This window comes from Bombina bombina, chromosome 2 (genome assembly GCF_027579735.1).
Source record: "Bombina bombina isolate aBomBom1 chromosome 2, aBomBom1.pri, whole genome shotgun sequence".
Classification (NCBI taxonomy): domain Eukaryota; kingdom Metazoa; phylum Chordata; class Amphibia; order Anura; family Bombinatoridae; genus Bombina; species Bombina bombina.
This window is the reverse complement of record NC_069500.1, coordinates 617,550,046-617,570,041: the sequence shown is the minus strand read 5'-3', so window position 1 is coordinate 617,570,041 and position 19,996 is coordinate 617,550,046. Positions and strand designations below refer to the sequence as shown.

The 19,996-nt window shown below is 44.3% G+C and overlaps 1 protein-coding gene across 1 annotated transcript in view; it reads left to right on the top strand.

The window, feature by feature from the left end:
- Positions 1 to 19,996, top strand: part of SPATA6L (spermatogenesis associated 6 like) — a 113,487-nt gene that overhangs the window by 4,903 nt on the left and 88,588 nt on the right. The window contains exon 5 of the mRNA XM_053702549.1: positions 11,599 to 11,640. Coding sequence (XP_053558524.1) covers positions 11,599 to 11,640 — 42 coding nt within the window. The remainder of the gene's footprint in view (positions 1 to 11,598; positions 11,641 to 19,996) is intronic.

The following is a 19,996-nucleotide window of genomic DNA, read 5'->3' as shown; positions in this document are numbered from 1 at the left end:
TTGCACAACTTCTTGAACACAGTAGCAGAAAATTAAAAAAACGTTCTTTCCTAAGATATGGTGTGTCCACAACATCATCATTTACTGTTGGGAATATCACTCCTGGCCAGCAGGAGGAGGCAAAGCGGACCACAGTCAAACTGTTAAGTATCACTTCCCTTCCCACCAACCTCAGTCATTCTCTTTGCCTTGGTGCATGGAGGAGGTGAAGTTTTGGTGTCTGAAGAAAACTGTTTTTCTTTACATTAGAAAGCCGGAGTAAGTTTACTCTGATCTTTCTCTTTCAAGTCTGGGTCTAGCCATACTCCACGTTAATCTCTTCAGTAGGGTAGTGGTGGCTTTTAAGCAGTTAGGAACTTGTGAAGTGGGCTTCACTGCGTTTTCCTAACAGGTTGCTGTCCTTGTATAGAAAGCCAGAGTAGGTTTACTCTGTTCTTTCTTTTTTCACATCCTGTGTAAAGGGTGACTTTGGCAGTGAGCAGGCTCTCTGAGATGTGATGTGGAGACAGGGGTTAACCTCCTTTATGAAAAGAAACCAGTTAATCCATTTGTTTGGCTCAGAGTTTTTTATGCAAAGTATAAACTTCAGAAAATTCTGACATCAGTGTATTTGCTATCGATTTAATTATAGTTCACTTAGTTCTGACTATGGGAACAATGTGTTTTGTTTTTGGGGGCACTTATGACTAATCGTAAAATACGATCTCTAAGCTGATTTGTACTATTTGCAGGAAACGGCTTAATTTCCATCTGGAAGCATGCGCTGAGAATAGTTGCACAACTTTTCAGGCTGGTCACATGACCTATGTGTTCCGCTCTTTACAGGCAATACGGAGCGGTTCTGCCTGCTTCTCTGCAGAGTCCCTGGCATTTGATCACTGAAAGGAGGAAGGTAGGCACCTCAGTCAGAGACTGGGTTGTAGAGTGTGCACAGGGGTCTGCTTTTTGCTAACTTATAAAGTGTATATTAGAAGGCTGTTAAACATTTCATATTTAAGTCTTATCTTTAGATTTCGTTGAAAGCGTTGTTTTCTAGCAATTTTACCGCATTTCTTAAAGGGACAGTACTTTTAAAAAAAAAAATGTTTTATTTTTTTTCCAAGCATAATGGATCAGGATCCTGTTCCTATGGACAGGTGTGTCCTTTGTTTAGATAGTCAAGTTGTGCCGTCCTTGCAATTTTGTTCCTCATGCATAGAGAGGACGTTAAAAAATAAAGATGAACTTTTTTTTCTCTGAGCCAACTGTCATCTAATCATCATCTCAGGATGATGCTGTTCAGGTTTTGCCACAGCCTTCTCCTCCAGCGTCCCAAACCTTAGTAACACCACATGCAGTGCCCTGTGGTTCCTCTCAACTTCCTGGAGGAGTTTATTTGCCGGCAGAAATTGTTGCCCAGGTATCCTCTGCGGTATCTGAGGCATTAGCTGCCTTTCCCATGCTACAGGGTAAACGCAAGAGGAAATTTAGAGACTCAGTAAGGTTTCTGCTCCAGTTCGGCTACCCAAGTTGCCCTTTCTCACAAGTCTGATGAGGAAGATACGTTGGTAGCCTCTGAGGGTGAAATCTCAGATTCAGACAGTATAATTCCTTCATCTGATCCCAGAGCCAGAACTTTTCTTTACTTTCTGCGATGAGATTTGTTTAGTGAAAATGTTTCCGCAGGTCATTTTTAAATAAAATTCCATTTTAAATTAGACAGCTACACTAAGGCACCAGTTTAATTGCAATGTGTTGGTTAACTGAAGAATAAAGCATTTTTTTATGTTTTATAATATAGTGCAGTAGTTGAAAATTGCATTGCAAATTAGCTGCATACAAAAAAAAAAAGACATTTTAAAATATCTCTTTAATAAATCTGTTTCCTTTTCTCTTGGTCTAACATAGAAATGTAGTAATAAAAAGATGCAGTGCTCTTACATTCAGAATAAACAGCTTTGCAGATTGGTAAAGGCTAAGGGGCGGATTTTGAAAAAAATCTCTGAGAGCCAGTTAACAAGCAATGCGCTGCTGCTTTGCAGCGCTACTGCATATTTGACTGCTCACTTCAAACAGCACTTTGCCCTGGATGCACTGTGTTAAGGAAAATTTATACAGTGCAGCTAGAGCACAGCTCTGTTTGAAGAGAACAGTCTAATGTGGAGCAGCACTACAAAGTTCAAGCGCTAACAGTTCCTGCATGTGTCCTGTTCTTTCTGCGGACATGCTGCATTTTCGGCTATGACATCTCACATCACTGTATGTTCTGCCTTGGGGCATCTGATGCTGAAGTTGTATCCTTAAGATTTAAGCTGGAACACCTCTGTGTCCTTTTTAAAGGAGGTTTTAGCTACCTTGGACGACTCCGATAACTATCGTTGTCAACCCTAAGAAGTCTAGTAAACTTAATATATACTTTAATGTTCCTTCCTCTGTGGAGGTTTTTCCTGTGCCAGACCGTGCCACGGAGATTATAGCACAGGAATGGGAGAGGCGGGGGATACCTTTTCTCCCCGTCTCCTGTATTTAAAAAGATGTTTCCTGTTGCTGACTCCATTAAAGAGACAAGAGACAAACGGTTCAGAAGGTGGAAGGGGCCATTTCTACTCTGGCTAAGAGGACTACTATTCCTATTGAGGATAGCTGCTCCTTTAAGGATCTTATGGACAAAAAGCTGGAGGCTTATTTGAAGAAAATATATGTTCATCAAGGTCTCCAATGGCAACCTGCAGTGTGTATTGCCACTGTGACTAGCGCGGCAGCCTATTGGTTCAACACCTTGTCTGAATCTCTTCAGGTAGAGACTCCCTTAGAGAAGATCCAAGACAGGATTAAGGCTCTTAAACTAGCTAATTCCTTTATTACTGACGCTTCCTTGCAGCTTATTAAATTGGAAGCCAAAATATCTGGCTTCGCTGTGCTGGCGCGCAGAGCATTGTGGCTGAAGTCATGGTCAGCCGATGTTTAATCTAAATCCAAGCTTCTGGCGATTCCCTACAAGGGTAAGACCTTGTTTGGACCCGGTCTGAGAGAAATTATATCTGATATCACGGGTGGAAAAGGGTCTTTTCTTCCACAAGATAAGAAGAATAAACCAAAGGGTCGTCAGAATTATTTTCGTTCCTTCCGTACTTTAAGAGGAAAGTCTTCTCCTTCATCTTTCAAGCAGGATCAGTCCAAGTCGACTTGGAAACCCAGTCAGTCTTGGAACAAGGGGAAGCAATCAAGGAAACCCGCAGCTGAATCCAAATCAGCATGAAGGGTTTGCCCCCGATCCTGGATCGGATCAAGTGGGAGGTAGACTTTCTCAGTTTTTTCAAGCATGGATATGAGATGTCCCAGATCCCTGGGCTGTGGACATAGTATCTCAGGGTTACTTTTTGGAATTCAAGACCTTACCCCACAGGGGCAGGTTCCACTTCTCATGATTATCTGCAAACCAGATAAAAAGAGAGGCATTCTTGAAATATGTACAGGATCTTTCCTCCCTGGGAGTGATAGTTCCGGTCCCAGTACAGGAACAGGGTCTAGGTTTCTATTCCAAGCTGTCCGTGGTTCCCAAGAAAGAGGGAGCTTTCCGTTCTATTCTAGACCTGAAGTGTTGCAACAAGTTTCCCAGAGTACTGTCCTTCAAGATGGAAACTATACATTCCATTCTTCCGTTAGTGTAAGAGGGTCAGTTCATGATGACCATAGACCTGAAGCATGCGTACCTTCATGTTCCCATTCACAGGGATCATCACAAATTTCTGAGATTTGCCTTTTTGGACAAACACTTTTAGTCGGTGACTCTTCCGATTGGCCTTGCCACAGCTCCCAGAATTTTCTCAAAGGTTCTGGGGGCTCTCTTGGCAGTGATCCGGTCTCGGAATTGCAGTGGCGCCCTACTTGGATGACATATTGGTTCAGGCGCCATCTTTTCAACAAGCAAAATCTTACATAGAGATATTGTTGTCTTTTCTTCGTTCCCACGGATGGAAAGTGAATCTGGAAAAGAGCTCCCTTGTTCCAGCTACAAGGGTAGTCTTTTTAGGGACCATATTAGATTCCCTATCGATGAACATTTTTCTTCCAGAGGCCAGAAGAGCCAAAATTATTTCCTCTTGCCTCTCTCTACAGTTTACTGTTCAGCTATCACTGGCTCAATGTATGGAGGTAATCTGTCTGATGGTGGCTTCCATGGACATAATTCCCTTTGCTCAATTCCATTTGAGAGCTCTGCAGTTGTGCATGCTCAGACAATGAAACAGGGATCAAGCGATATGTCTCAGAGGATAGATCTAGATCAGTCGACAAGGGACTCTCTCTCCCGTGGTGGCTTTCTCAGGAAAATCTGGCTCAGGGCACATACTTCTGGAGACCATCTTGAGTGATTGTGACCACGGACGCCAGCCTGCGGGGCTGGGGAGCAGTCTGGAACTCGTTAAGGGCGCAGGGACTATGGACTCGGGAGGAGTCTGCTCTCCCCATAAACATCTTGGAGTTGAGAGCGATTTACAATGCTCTGAAGGCTTAGCCTCAGTTGTCCTTAGCCCGGTTCATCAGGTTCCAGTTGGACAATATCACCTCAGTGGCTTACATCAACCACCAGGGAGGAACTCGGAGTTCCTTAGCCATGAAGGAGGTGGCTCGGAACGTTAAGTGGGCGGAAGCTCACAATTGCTGTCTATCTGCCATCCACATTCCAGAAGTGGACAACTGGGAAGCGGATTTCCTGAGCAGACAGACTTTTCATCCCGGGGAGTGGGAACTCCATCCAGAGGTGTTCTCCAGCTTAACCCTCAAATGGGGGGTGCCGGAGTTGGATCTGATGGCATCTCGGTATGGTTCAAGGTCAAGAGATCCACAGGTCGCTCTGATAGATGCTCTGGCAGTTCCTTGGGATTTCAGACTGGCATACCTGTTTCCTCCATTTGCTCTCCTTCCACAAGTCATTGCTCGTATTAAGCAGGAGAGAGCATTGGTGATTCTAATATCTCCTGCGTGGCCTCATAGGATCTGGTATGCAGACCTAGTGAAGATGTCGTCTCTCCCACCTTGGAGATTGCCTCTGAGGAAGGACCTGTTAATTCGGGGTCCATTTCTTCATCCAAATCTCGTTTCTCTGAAACTGACTGCTTGGAGCTTGAACGCTTAATTCTGTCCAAGCATGGGTTTTTCTCAATCGGTCATTGAGACCATGACTCTGGCTCGCAAGCATGTTACTAGAAAGATTTACCGTAAGATATGGCGTAAATATCTTTATTGGTGTGAATCCAAGGGCAAGGGTTAAGATTCCTAGGATTTTGTCTTTTCTCCAGAAAGGTCTGGAGAAGGGTTTATCAGACAGCACTCTCTGAAAGGTCAGATTTCAGCATTATCTATTTTGTTACACAAGCTTCTGGCGGATGTGGCGGATGTGCAATCTTTTTGTCAGGCCTTGGTCAGAATCAGGCCTGTCTTTAAGTCTGTTGCTCCTCCTTGGAGCCTTAACCTTGTTCTTAAAGTTTTGCAGCAGGCTCTGTTTGAGCCTTTGTATGCCATTGATATAAAGTTGTTATCTTGGAAAGTTTTGTTTCTTATGGCTATCTCTTCTGCTCGGAGAGTTTTGGAACTCTCTCGGCTTTGCAGCATGATTCGCCTTATCTTATCTTTCATGCTGATAATGCGGTTCTTCGTACTAAGTTAGGTTTTCTTCCTAAAGTGGTTTTGGATAGAAATATTAATCAGGAAATTTGTTGTTTCTTCGCTATTTCCTTGTCCTTCTCATGAGGAATGTTTTCTGTGGAGCAAATTTGCAAGGCTGCAACTTGGTCTTCTCTGCATACTTTTTTCCAATTTTTTGAATTTGATACTTTTGCCTCGGCTGAGGCTTCTTTTGGGAGAAAGGTTCTTCAAGCGGTGGTGCCTTCTGTTTAGGTCTACCTGTCTTGTCCCTTCCTAGTCATCTGTGTCCTTTAGCTCGGGTATTGGTTCTCAACAGTAAATGATGACGTTGTGGACTCACCATATCTTTGGAAAGAAAACAAAATTTATGCTTACCTGAGCAATGTATTTCTTTCCGTATATGGTGAGTCCACGACCCCGTCCTTTATTTCAAGACAGTTTATTTTTGTTTAACCCTCAGGCACCTCTACACATTTTTTGTTACTCCTTTTTTTTTCTCCATTTTTCTTCGGTCGAATGACTGGGGTTAGTGGGAAGGGAAGTGATACTAAACAGTTTGACTGTGGTGCTCTTGCCTCCTCCTGCTGGCCAGGAGTGATATATACCCAACAGTAAATGATGACGTTGTGGACTCACAATATGCGGAAAGAAAGAAATTTAGCAGGTAAGCATACATTTTGTTTTTAGTTTGTAAATAGCCAAAAATGGCCGACAGACTCCACTCATCTGTTGCGGATATGTTAAGTATCATCCAATCAAGATCGACTCATGCATAAGTTTAGTCGCACTCATTTACTTGCGCATGTGCAGTTGCTACTTTGAAGTATAACTGCCAAATAATTCCCCAGTGTACTATTTTTTTTTTTTTGTTATTAGTTCTGTTAGAGGTGAGTTTAGAGTCTGTTTCGGGATAAAGTTATTGTAGCATAGCGTTAGGTTAAAAGTACATTAACAAGTGTGTATATATATATATATATATATATATATATATATATATATATATATATATATATATATATATATATATATATATATATATGAGAGAGGGTATTCAAATATTTATTAACTAGTCCTAAAGCCCGTTCACACGGGCCGTGTGGTTTATTTTTTATTTTTATATTCTCTCTCTCTCTCTGCCCTATCTCTCTCTCTCCCCTCTTTCTCCCCCCTGTCTCTCTCACTCGCTCCCCCCTGTCTCTCTCACTCTATCCCCCCTGTCTCTCTCACTCTATCCCCCCTGTCTCACTCTCACTCTCACTCCCCTGTCTCACTCTCACTCTCACTCCCCTGTCTCTCTCTCTCTCTCCCCTGCCTCTCTCTCCTCCCCCCTGTCTCTCCCTCTCTCTCTCTCCCCTGTCTGTCTCTCTCTCTCTCCCCTCTCTCTCTCTCCCCCCCTGTCTCTCTCTCTCCCCCCCTGTCTCTCTCTCTCTCTCCCCCCCTGTCTCTCTCACCCTCTCCCCTGTCTCCCTCTCCCCCTGTCTCTCTCACCCTCTCCCCTGTCTCCCTCTCCCCTGTCTCTCTCACCCTCTCCCCTGTCTCCCTCTCCCCTGTCTCTCTCTCCCTCTCCCCTGTCTCCCTCTCCCCTCTCCCCTGTCTCCCTCTCCCCTGTCTCCCTCTCCCCTCTCTCCCTCTCCCCCTCTCTCCCTCTCCCCTCTCTCCCTCTCCCCTCTCTCCCTCTCCCCTCTCTCCCTCTCCCCTGTCTCCCTCTCCCCTGTCTCCCTCTCCCCTCTCCCCTCTCTCCCTCTCCCCTCTCTCCCTCTCCCTCTCCCCTGTCTCCCTCTCCCCTGTCTCCCTCTCCCCTGTCTCCCTCCTCCCTCTCCCCTCTCCCCTCTCTCCCTCTCCCCTCTCTCCCTCTCCCCTCTCTCCCTCTCCCCTCTCTCCCTCTCCCCTCTCTCCCTCTCCCCTGTCTCCCTCTCCCCTGTCTCCCTCTCCCCTGTCTCCCTCTCCCCTGTCTCCCTCTCCCCTGTCTCCCTCTCCCCTGTCTCCCTCTCCCCTGTCTCCCTCTCCCCTGTCTCCCTCTCCCCTGTCTCCCTCTCCCCTGTCTCCCTCTCCCCTCTCTCCCTCTCTCCCTCTCCCCTCTCTCCCCTGTCTCCCCTGTCTCCCTGTCTCCCTCTCCCCTGTCTCCCTCTCCCCTGTCTCTCTCTCCCCTGTCTCTCTCTCCCCTGTCTCTCTCTCCCCTGTCTCTCTCTCCCCTGTCTCCCTCTCCCCTGTCTCCCTCTCCCCTGTCTCCCTCTCCCCTGTCTCTCTCACCCTCTCCCCTGTCTCCCTCTCCCCTGTCTCTCTCTCCCTCTCCCCTGTCTCTCTCTCCCTCTCCCCTGTCTCTCTCTCCCCTGTCTCCCTCTCCCCTGTCTCCCTCTCCCCTGTCTCCCTCTCCCCTGTCTCCCTCTCCCCTGTCTCCCTCTCCCCTCTCTCCCTCTCTCCCTCTCCCCTCTCTCCCCTGTCTCCCCTGTCTCCCTGTCTCCCTCTCCCCTGACTCCCTCTCCCCTGTCTCTCTCTCCCCTGTCTCTCTCTCCCCTGTCTCCCTCTCCCCTGTCTCCCTCTCCCCTGTCTCCCTCTCCCCTGTCTCCCTCTCCCCTGTCTCCCTCTCCCCTGTCTCTCTCTCCCTCTCCCCTGTCTCTCTCTCCCTCTCCCCTGTCTCTCTCTCCCCTGTCTCCCTCTCCCCTGTCTCCCTCTCCCCTGTCTCCCTCTCCCCTGTCTCCCTCTCCCCTGTCTCCCTCTCCCCTGTCTCCCTCTCCCCTGTCTCTCTCTCCCTCTCCCCTGTCTCTCTCTCCCTCTCCCCTGTCTCCCTCTCCCTCTCCCCCTCTCTCCCTCTCCCCTCTCTCCCTCTCCCCTCTCTCCCTCTCCCCTCTCTCCCTCTCCCCTCTCTCCCTCTCCCCTCTCTCCCCTGTCTCCCTGTCTCCCCTCTCCCCCTGTCTCCCTCTCCCCTGTCTCTCTCTCCCCTGTCTCCCTCTCCCCTGTCTCCCTCTCCCCTGTCTCCCTCTCCCCTGTCTCCCTCTCCCCTGTCTCCCTCTCCCCTGTCTCCCTCTCCCCTGTCTCCCTCTCCCCTGTCTCCCTCTCCCCTGTCTCTCTCACCCTCTCCCCTGTCTCCCTCTCCCCTGTCTCTCTCTCCCTCTCCCCTGTCTCTCTCTCCCTCTCCCCTGTCTCCCTCTCCCCTCTCTCCCTCTCCCCTCTCTCCCTCTCCCCTGTCTCCCTCTCCCCTGTCTCCCTCTCCCCTGTCTCCCTCTCCCCTGTCTCTCTCTCCCCTGTCTCTCTCACCCTCTCCCCTGTCTCCCTCTCCCCTGTCTCTCTCTCTCCCCTGTCTCCCTCTCCCCTGTCTCTCCCTCTCCCCTGTCTCTCTCTCTCCCCTGTCTCTCTCACCCTCTCCCCTGTCTCCCTCTCCCCTGTCTCTCTCTCTCCCCTGTCTCTCTCTCCCCTGTCTCTCTCTCCCCTGTCTCTCTCTCCCCTGTCTCTCTCTCCCCTGTCTCTCTCTCCCCTGTCTCTCTCTCCCCTGTCTCTCTCTCCCCTGTCTCCCTCTCCCCTGTCTCTCTCTCCCTCTCCCCTGTCTCCCTCTCCCCTGTCTCTCTCTCCCTCTCCCCTGTCTCCCTCTCCCCTGTCTCTCTCTCCCTCTCCCCTGTCTCCCTCTCCCTCTCCCCTGTCTCCCTCTCCCTCTCCCCTGTCTCCCTCTCCCCTGTCTCCCTCTCCCCTGTCTCCCTCTCCCCTGTCTCCCTCTCCCCTGTCTCTCTCTCCCTCTCCCCTGTCTCCCTCTCCCCTGTCTCTCTCTCCCTCTCCCCTGTCTCCCTCTCCCCTGTCTCTCTCTCCCTCTCCCCTGTCTCCCTCTCCCCTGTCTCTCTCTCCCTCTCCCCTGTCTCCCTCTCCCCTGTCTCCCTCTCCCTCTCCCCTGTCTCCCTCTCCCCTGTCTCCCTCTCCCCTGTCTCCCTCTCCCCTGTCTCCCTCTCCCCTGTCTCTCTCTCCCTCTCCCCTGTCTCCCTCTCCCCTCTCACCCTCTCCCCTCTCACCCTCTCCCCTGTCTCTCTCTCCCTCTCCCCTGTCTCTCTCTCCCTCTCCCCTGTCTCCCTCTCTCCCTCTCCCCTGTCTCCCTCTCCCCTGCCTCTGATCAGCTGCTTTCAACGGCTATTTGCGTGCGCAGGGTGCGAGGGTGCGTGCGCATTCTGCAAGGGGGATCTCATGTCAACGATTAGTTGCGTGCGCGTGGGTTCGCGTGCGCATGTGAGTGCGAGGGTGCGTGCGCATTCTGCAAGGGGGATCTCATGTGTCGCGGTGAAAGTGCTGAAATCAGTTTACGCTAAGTGGGTGCGAGGGTGGTGCGTGCGCATTCAGCAAGGGGGGTCGCTGACATCAGTTTTTTTTTTTCAGCTACAATCTTGCTAAGTGGGTGCGAGAGTGCGCGCGTGCGAAGTATCAACAGCTGGCCAAGGGTGCGCGTGCGATCAGCTGCAAGAGTTTGTCTGAACTGCGCATGACGGCTTCAGACAAACTCTTGTCTTTTATAATATAGGATAAGTAAAATCCTTTTTTTTTTTTTTTAAATTATATTTATAAATGTTATGCTATTACCTCGAATATAGTAATATTCTATTTAATTAATATAAATGTTCTTTAATAAATAAAAGCTATGGAACAGCTGTGAGAACTGGCACTAAATAAAGGGTCGCAAATACACCAACCGGAAGTAGATAAAACACAGTTAGGAACATTAATAGTAATACATGCATTACGGGTTTCAAAGAATGCGTCATTATATAGTACATGTACACGTAAACCAGCACCATAGAAAAGATTAAGATGGACTAGAAGGAATAGGTGGGCGGAGTCTGGAAGGCCATTTTCTGCTGCTTACAAATTAAAAGTTTTTTAATTTCTTGCTACTACTTAAAGACTGCTTGTTTTATGTGATGGAATCAGAAGTTAAAACTTATGGTATGTATTGGGTACTTGTAAAGCGCGGCTAATCACCCATAAAGGTCTCAAAATGCTGCTCATTTTATCTACCTCAGAAGGATGAAACGCTGAGTGGACCTCGCCGGGGATCGAACCTGCAACCCTTGGGTTGTTTCAGAGCTCAGCCACAGTGCCTCATGCTGAGCTATCTGTCCGGCTTTTCCTTTAAACACTAAATAAATGCTAGATATAATGATGTATTCAGATCAAAGATTAACTGAAAACATTATATATATATATATATATATATATATATATATATATATTTATTTATACAAACACATAGGTGCCATCTTTTGCTTTGACCACCTATTGTGGCCTCCATTTAACAACCCCCGGGTGGACATCTCAATAATAATATTCTTGGCCTTGCGGCTAGCAGGGAGCAAAATGCTTCCTGCATTTATGATTGCACAAGCCACTGCTTGTGCAATGCTGCCCCCTGCTCATGCATGGCCAATTGTGTGTGAGCAGATGCTGTCAATCACCCAGGATGGAGATGTCCAGGGTGAATTGAAAAACTCCATCTTAGAGTAGTAGGTTAAAAAGCAGTGGTCTGATGACTGTTGCTTCTTAACTATCGGTTGCAGAATCGCCCAATAGTTTTGGAGCTTTTTATCTTTAGCTTCTGTAAATGTATGTGAAACACTATTTATAAAACCCTATTTTAAAAAAAATTAAATGACATTTTATAGTTTTCTGTGTGTTTAACCAGCTTTTTGTCTGTTTTAATAAATTAAAATTTGACATTTCTAGTGGTGTGGAGTATCTTGGCAAATAAATCTACAAATTACCCAAGCAAGCATACAGTGTTACCACACAGCTCTTTTGATGGATTGCAATGAGGGACAATGAATCTGCTTTATAGGATAACAAAGGAAGTTTAAAGTTTTTTTCTTTTTTTTCTCTGGGGTGTTTTTTCAAATCCCTAGTCGATTAAGGCCACAATATATTATTTGTTTCTCCTTGTTTTAAATAATTGATTTCTGTCCAAGATTTTTTTTTACTTATTTTTTTTCTCTTTTAACATTTTAGGTCAGACAGTTATCTTTGAATTGACACAGCTAACAAATCGAGGTAAGGTTTTAAGTTGCATGATGTCTGTTTAATGCAGGTGTATTATCTGTTCAGAAGTCTGCAATATTTGTCAGTCATTGCTGTATGCCAGGGGTGTATTTTGGTGTAGGCCAACTAAGCCCATGCCTAGGGCAGCAGTTTAGAAGGGGGGGCAGCATTTTTGTGGAACGGTTATGTTAAAGACACTGCTGCTCTTGTCACCATTGCATGTGGTATGAAATTGTAGTTCCTATGCAGTCATGGAAAATAAAGTCATGCCACATGTTATATAAAGGGCAATGGTGGTGTCTGCAGAAGTGCCCCCTTAAAAATGGTATGCCGCCATACTTTATTGTTTAACAACAACCCATTTGTGCAAACAGTGCTGCTGATGGGTTTTCTGCTTGAGACCAGCAGTTCCCTGTGACTCCCGAACAGTACTTTAATTTTGTGGTTAACCCCTTTATGGGGGTTAAACACAGCATTACAGGGTCGCTAGTTTTAAAATGATATAAAATGATATGCTCTAATGAATTAAAGCATTTTTCAACTATAATTGCCCTTTTTTCCCTTTTTTCTAGATCTGATTCATTATGTTTTGGAGATCTTTATGGTTTAGTGAAACAACATAGTAATTTAAGGGATTTTTTTTATCACTGGAGAATTCCCTGATGTTATGGATCTAGGTCGCTGCCCTAGATTCACTAAAGATTCAGGGAATGCTCCTAAGAAACATCTCTCTAATTCCTTTATTTTCCTATATGTTTGATTCACCAAGCTTAGGTTGTTCTAGTACCTCAGCTCAGAATAAAAAAACAGAGACAGTGGTTTGTCAGTTGTATTTCACGTGCCTCAGGCAGCATAGTATGCCACTGCTATTTGCTTGTTTTAATACAAGTTTTGTACATGAACTTTGGAAACATATACCAAGGGTTCTGTGAGGTCACATATGACTTGCTTGCTTTTTTAACATTGTCACTTGCTAATTATTATCTGTATTGTGTTTTTTAGATTTACAAAATCAATTAGAAAAAAATAAATAAAAGATTTAAACCGTAGTGTCATAGTGTAGCAGTTGACGTTTCTGGAGGTTGCTGACAATTGGCAAACAAATCGACTCACAAGTAAAAGTTGTGTTTAATCCTGAAGTATACATAAGTATCACAAATATATCTCTGTGGTAACGGCACATCACACAGGCCTTAGACATGACAGAGTAGATGTGGGGGCAAGAGAGAAATGATTACTAGCAGGGAACAGTATGCAGGAAATTGGTAGCAGGACATTGAAGCAGGATACAGTATGCACAGAATGCAGGTTTATGCCAGCAGGTCTCAGTGAGGACGTAATGGCAGTCAGAAAAGAGATAAGGTACAGAGGATACCAGTAGAAGCTGTCAGAAAACAACCAAGAGTCTAAGAGATGTTTGCTCTGCCCTTAATTATCATGAGTGTTTTTATAGAGGAATGCCACAAAGCTGCACAGTGAGATAACTTGTGCTCTGTCAGACTAATACAAAATATGTGAAATCGCATAGGCAGTGGCAAGAGAGGAATACAAATTAAGTACAGTTAGATAAAAAAAAAAAAAAACACAAGGCACAAATTGCAGAAAATGGCCAGCAGGACTGATTATGCAGGATGGACAGCAACGCTCAGTATATGAGTAATGACTACTATTTAGCTTTTGGCCAGCAGAACAAAAATGTATTGTATGCAAGTAATGACCAACAGGAAACAGTATAAACAGTATACTAAAACAAGGGGAGAGAAAAGAGAGTACACTCCATTATACAGGGAGTGCAGAATTATTAGGCAAATGAGTATTTTGACCACATCATCCTCTTTATGCATGTTGTCTTACTCCAAGCTGTATAGGCTCGAAAGCCTACTACCAATTAAGCATATTAGGTGATGTGCATCTCTGTAATGAGAAGGGGTGTGGTCTAATGACATCAACACCCTATATCAGGTGTGCATAATTATTAGGCAACTTCCTTTCCTTTGGCAAAATGGGTCAAAAGAAGGACTTGACAGGCTCAGAAAAGTCAAAAATAGTGAGATATCTTGCAGAGGGATGCAGCACTCTTAAAATTGCAAAGCTTCTGAAGCGTGATCATCGAACAATCAAGCGTTTCATTCAAAATAGTCAATAGGGTCGCAAGAAGCGTGTGGAAAAACCAAGGCGCAAAATAACTGCCCATGAACTGAGAAAAGTCAAGCGTGCAGCTGCCAAGATGCCACTTGCCACCAGTTTGGCCATATTTCAGAGCTGCAACATCACTGGAGTGCCCAAAAGCACAAGGTGTGCAATACTCAGAGACATGGCCAAGGTAAGAAAGGCTGAAAGACGACCACCACTGAACAAGACACACAAGCTGAAACGTCAAGACTGGGCCAAGAAATATCTCAAGACTGATTTTTCTAAGGTTTTATGGACTGATGAAATGAGAGTGAGTCTTGATGGGCCAGATGGATGGGCCCGTGGCTGGATTGGTAAAGGGCAGAGAGCTCCAGTCCGACTCAGACGCCAGCAAGGTGGAGGTGGAGTACTGGTTTGGGCTGGTATCATCAAAGATGAGCTTGTGGGGCCTTTTCGGGTTGAGGATGGAGTCCAGCTCAACTCCCAGTCCTACTGCCAGTTTTTGGAAGACACCTTCTTCAAGCAGTGGTACAGGAAGAAGTCTGCATCCTTCAAGAAAAACATGATTTTCATGCAGGACAATGCTCCATCACACGCGTCCAAGTACTCCACAGCGTGGCTGGCAAGAAAGGGTATAAAAGAAGAAAATCTAATGACATGGCCTCCTTGTTCACCTGATCTGAACCCCATTGAGAACCTGTGGTCCATCATCAAATGTGAGATTTACAAGGAGGGAAAACAGTACACCTCTCTGAACAGTGTCTGGGAGGCTGTGGTTGCTGCTGCACGCAATGTTGATGGTGAACAGATCAAAACACTGACAGAATCCATGGATGGCAGGCTTTTGAGTGTCCTTGCAAAGAAAGGTGGCTATATTGGTCACTGATTTGTTTTTGTTTTGTTTTTGAATGTCAGAAATGTATATTTCTTTCATGTAATTAGCAAGAGTCCATGAGCTAGTGACGGATGGGATATACATTCCTACCAGGAGGGGCAAAGTTTCCCAAACCTCAAAATGCCTATAAATACACCCCTCACCACACCCACAATTCAGTTTTTACAAACTTTGCCTCCTATGGAGGTGGTGAAGTAAGTTTGTGCTAGATTCTACGTTGATATGCGCTCCGCAGCAAGTTGGAGCCCGGTTTTCCTCTCAGCGTGCAGTGAATGTCAGAGGGATGTGAGGAGAGTATTGCCTATTTGAATGCAGTGATCTCCTTCTACGGGGTCTATTTCATAGGTTCTCTGTTATCGGTCGTAGAGATTCATCTCTTACCTCCCTTTTCAGATCGACGATATACTCTTATTTATATACCATTACCTCTGCTGATTTTCGTTTCAGTACTGGTTTGGCTTTCTACAAACATGTAGATGAGTGTCCTGGGGTAAGTAAATCTTATTTTCTGTGACACTCTAAGCTATGGTTGGGCACTTTATTTATAAAGTTCTAAATATATGTATTCAAACATTTATTTGCCTTGACTCAGAATGTTCAACATTCCTTATTTTCAGTCAGTCAGTTTCATATTTGGGATAATGCATTTAAATCAATCATTTTTTCTTACCTTAAAAATGTGACTTTTTTTCCCTGTGGGCTGTTAGGCTCGCGGGGGCTGAAAATGCTTCATTTTATTGCGTCATTCTTGGCGCGGACTTTTTTGGCGCAAAAAATCTTTTCTGTTTCCAGCGTCATACGTGTCGCCGGAAGTTGCGTCATTTTTTGACGTCCTTTTGCGCCAAAAATGTCGGCGTTCCGGATGTGGCGTCATTTTTTGGCGCCAAAAAGCATTTAGGCGCCAAATAATGTATTTGGCGCCAAAAAATATGGGCGTCGCTTTTGTCTCCACATTATTTCAGTCTCATTTTTTCTTTGCTTCTGGTTACTAGAAGCTTGTTTATTGGCATTTTTTCCCATTCCTGAAACTGTCATTTAAGGAATTTGATCAATTTTGCTTTATATGTTGTTTTTTCTCTTACATATTGCAAGATGTCTCACGTTGCATCTGAGTCAGAAGATACTTCAGGAAAATCGCTGTCTAGTGCTGGAACTACCAAAGCTAAGTGTATCTGCTGTAAACTTTTGGTAGCTATTCCTCCGGCTGTTGTTTGTATTAATTGTCATGACAAACTTGTTAAAGCAGATAATATTTCCTTTAGTAATGTACCATTGCCTGTTGCAGTTCCTTCAACATCTAAGGTGCAGAATGTTCCTGATAACATAAGAGATTTTGTTTCTGAATCCATCAAGAAGGCTATGTCTGTTATTTCTCCTTCTAGTAAACATAAAAAATCTTTTAAAACTTCTCACTCTACAGATGAATTTTTAAATGAACATCATCATTCTGATTCTGATGACTCTTCTGGTTCAGAGGATTCTGTCTCAGAGATTGATGCTGATAAATCTTCATATTTATTTAAAATGGAATTTATTCGTTCTTTACTTAAAGAAGTACTAATTGCTTTAGAAATAGAGGATTCTGGTCCTCTTGATACTAATTCTAAACGTTTAGATAAGGTATTTAAATCTCCTGTGGTTATTCCAGAAGTTTTTCCTGTTCCTAATGCTATTTCTGAAGTAATTTCCAGAGAATGGGATAAATTGGGTAATTCATTTACTCCTTCTAAACGTTTTAAGCAATTATATCCTGTGCCGTCTGACAGATTAGAATTTTGGGACAAAATCCCTAAAGTCGATGGGGCTATTTCTACCCTTGCTAAACGTACTACTATTCCTACGTCAGATGGTACTTCGTTTAAAGATCCTTTAGATAGGAAAATTGAATCCTTTCTAAGAAAAGCTTATCTGTGTTCAGGTAATCTTCTTAGACCTGCTATATCTTTGGCTGATGTTGCTGCAGCTTCAACTTTTTGGTTGGAGACTTTAGTGCAACAAGTAACAGATCATGATTCTCATAATATTATTATTCTTCTTCAGCATGCTAATAATTTTATCTGTGATGCCATTTTTGATATTATCAGAGTTGATGTCAGGTTTATGTCTCTAGCTATTTTAGCTAGAAGAGCTTTATGGCTTAAAACTTGGAATGCTGATATGGCTTCTAAATCAACTCTACTTTCCATTTCTTTCCAGGGTAACAAATTATTTGGTTCTCAGTTGGATTCTATTATCTCAACTGTTACTGGTGGGAAAGGAACTTTTTTACCACAGGATAAAAAATCTAAGGGTAAAAACAGGGCTAATAATCGTTTTCGTTCCTTTCGTTTCAACAAAGAACAAAAGCCTGATCCTTCATCCTCAGGAGCAGTTTCAGTTTGGAAACCATCTCCAGTCTGGAATAAATCCAAGCCTTCTAGAAAGGCAAAGCCTGCTTCTAAGTCCACATGAAGGTGCGGCCCTCATTCCAGCTCAGCTGGTAGGGGGCAGGTTACGTTTTTTCAAGGAAATTTGGATCAATTCTGTTCACAATCTTTGGATTCAGAACATTGTTTCAGAAGGGTACAGAATTGGTTTCAAGATGAGACCTCCTGCAAAGAGATTTTTTCTTTCCCGTGTCCCAGTAAGTCCAGTGAAAGCTCAAGCATTTCTGAATTGTGTTTCAGATCTAGAGTTGGCTGGAGTAATTATGCCAGTTCCAGTTCTGGAACAGGGGATGGGGTTTTATTCAAATCTCTTCATTGTACCAAAGAAGGAGAATTCCTTCAGACCAGTTCTGGATCTAAAAATATTGAATCGTTATGTAAGGATACCAACGTTCAAAATGGTAACTGTAAGGACTATCTTGCCTTTTGTTCAGCAAGGGCATTTTATGTCCACAATAGATTTACAGGATGCATATCTGCATATTCCGATTCATCCAGATCAGTTCCTGAGATTCTCTTTTCTGGACAAGCATTACTAGTTTGTGGCTCTGCCGTTTGGCCTAGCTACAGCTCCAAGAATTTTTACAAAGGTTCTCGGTGCCCTTCTGTCTGTAATCAGAGAACAGGGTATTGTGGTATTTCCTTATTTGGACGATATCTTGGTACTTGCTCAGTCTTTACATTTAGCAGAATCTCATACGAATCGACTTGTGTTGTTTCTTCAAGATCATGGTTGGAGGATCAATTCACCAAAAAGTTCATTGATTCCTCAGACAAGGGTAACCTTTCTGGGTTTCCAGATAGATTCAGTGTCCATGACTCTGTCTTTAACAGACAAGAGACGTCTAAAATTGATTTCAGCTTGTCGAAACCTTCAGTCACAATCATTCCCTTCGGTAGCCTTATGCATGGAAATTCTAGGTCTTATGACTGCTGCATCGGACGCGATCCCCTTTGCTCGTTTTCACATGCGACCTCTTCAGCTCTGTATGCTGAATCAATGGTGCAAGGATTACACAAAGATATCTCAATTAATATCATTAAAACCGATTGTACGACACTCTCTAACGTGGTGGACAGATCACCATCGTTTAATTCAGGGGGCTTCTTTTGTGCTTCCGACCTGGACTGTAATTTCAACAGATGCAAGTCTCACAGGTTGGGGAGCTGTGTGGGGATCTCTGACGGCACAAGGAGTTTGGGAATCTCAGGAGGTGAGATTACCGATCAATATTTTGGAACTCCGTGCAATTTTCAGAGCTCTTCAGTCTTGGCCTCTTCTGAAGAGAGAATCGTTCATTTGTTTTCAGACAGACAATGTCACTACTGTGGCATACATCAATCATCAAGGAGGGACTCACAGTCCTCTGGCTATGAAAGAAGTATCTCGAATTCTGGTTTGGGCGGAATCCAGCTCCTGTCTAATCTCTGCGGTTCATATCCCAGGTATAGACAATTGGGAAGCGGATTATCTCAGTCGCCAAACGTTGCATCCGGGCGAATGGTCTCTTCTCCCAGAGGTATTTCTTCAGATTGTTCAAATGGGGGAGCTTCCAGAAATAGATCTGATGGCGTCTCATCTAAACAAGAAACTTCCCAGGTATCTGTCCAGATCCCGGGATCCTCAGGCGGAAGCAGTGGATGCATTATCACTTCCTTGGAAGTATCATCCTGCTTATATCTTTCCGCCTCTAGTTCTTCTTCCAAGAGTAATCTCCAAGATTCTGAAGGAATGCTCGTTTGTTCTGCTGGTAGCTCTGGCATGGCCTCACAGGTTTTGGTATGCGGATCTTGTCCGGATGGCCTCTTGCCATCCGTGGACTCTTCCGCTACGACCAGACCTTCTGTCGCAAGGTCCTTTTTTCCATCAGGATCTCAAATCCTTAAATTTAAAGGTATGGAGATTGAACGCTTGATTCTTGGTCAAAGAGGTTTCTCTGACTCTGTGATTAATACTATGTTACAGGCTCGTAAATCTGTATCCAGAGAGATATATTATAGAGTCTGGAAGACTTATATTTCTTGGTGTCTTTCTCATCATTTTTCTTGGCATTCTTTTAGAATTCCGAGAATTTTACAGTTTCTTCAGGATGGTTTAGATAAAGGTTTATCCGCAAGTTCTTTGAAAGGACAAATCTCTGCTCTTTCTGTTCTTTTTCACAGAAAGATTGCTAATCTTCCTGATATTCATTGTTTTGTACAAGCTTTGGTTCGTATAAAACCTGTCATTAAGTCAATTTCTCCTCCTTGGAGTTTGAATTTGGTTCTGGGGGCTCTTCAAGCTCCTCCGTTTGAACCTATGCATTCATTGGACATTAAATTACTTTCTTGGAAAGTTTTGTTCCTTTTAGCAATCTCTTCTGCCAGAAGAGTTTCTGAATTATCTGCTCTTTCTTGTGAGTCTCCTTTTCTGATTTTTTCATCAGGATAAGGCAGTGTTGCGAACTTCTTTTGAATTTTTACCTAAAGTTGTGAATTCTAACAACATTAGTAGAGAAATTGTGGTTCCTTCATTATGTCCTAATCCTAAGAATTCTAAGGAGAAATCATTGCATTCTTTGGATGTTGTTAGAGCTTTGAAATATTATGTTGAAGCTACTAAGTCTTTCCGAAAGACTTCTAGTTTATTTGTTATCTTTTCTGGTTCTAGAAAAGGCCAGAAAGCTTCTGCCATTTCTTTGGCATCTTGGTTGAAATCTTTAATTCATCTTGCCTATGTTGAGTCGGGTAAAACTCCGCCTCAAAGGATTACAGCTCATTCTACTAGGTCAGTTTCTACTTCCTGGGCGTTTAGGAATGAAGCTTCGATTGATCAGATTTGCAAAGCAGCAACTTGGTCCTCTTTGCATACTTTTACTAAATTCTACCATTTTGATGTATTTTCTTCTTCTGAAGCAGTTTTTGGTAGAAAAGT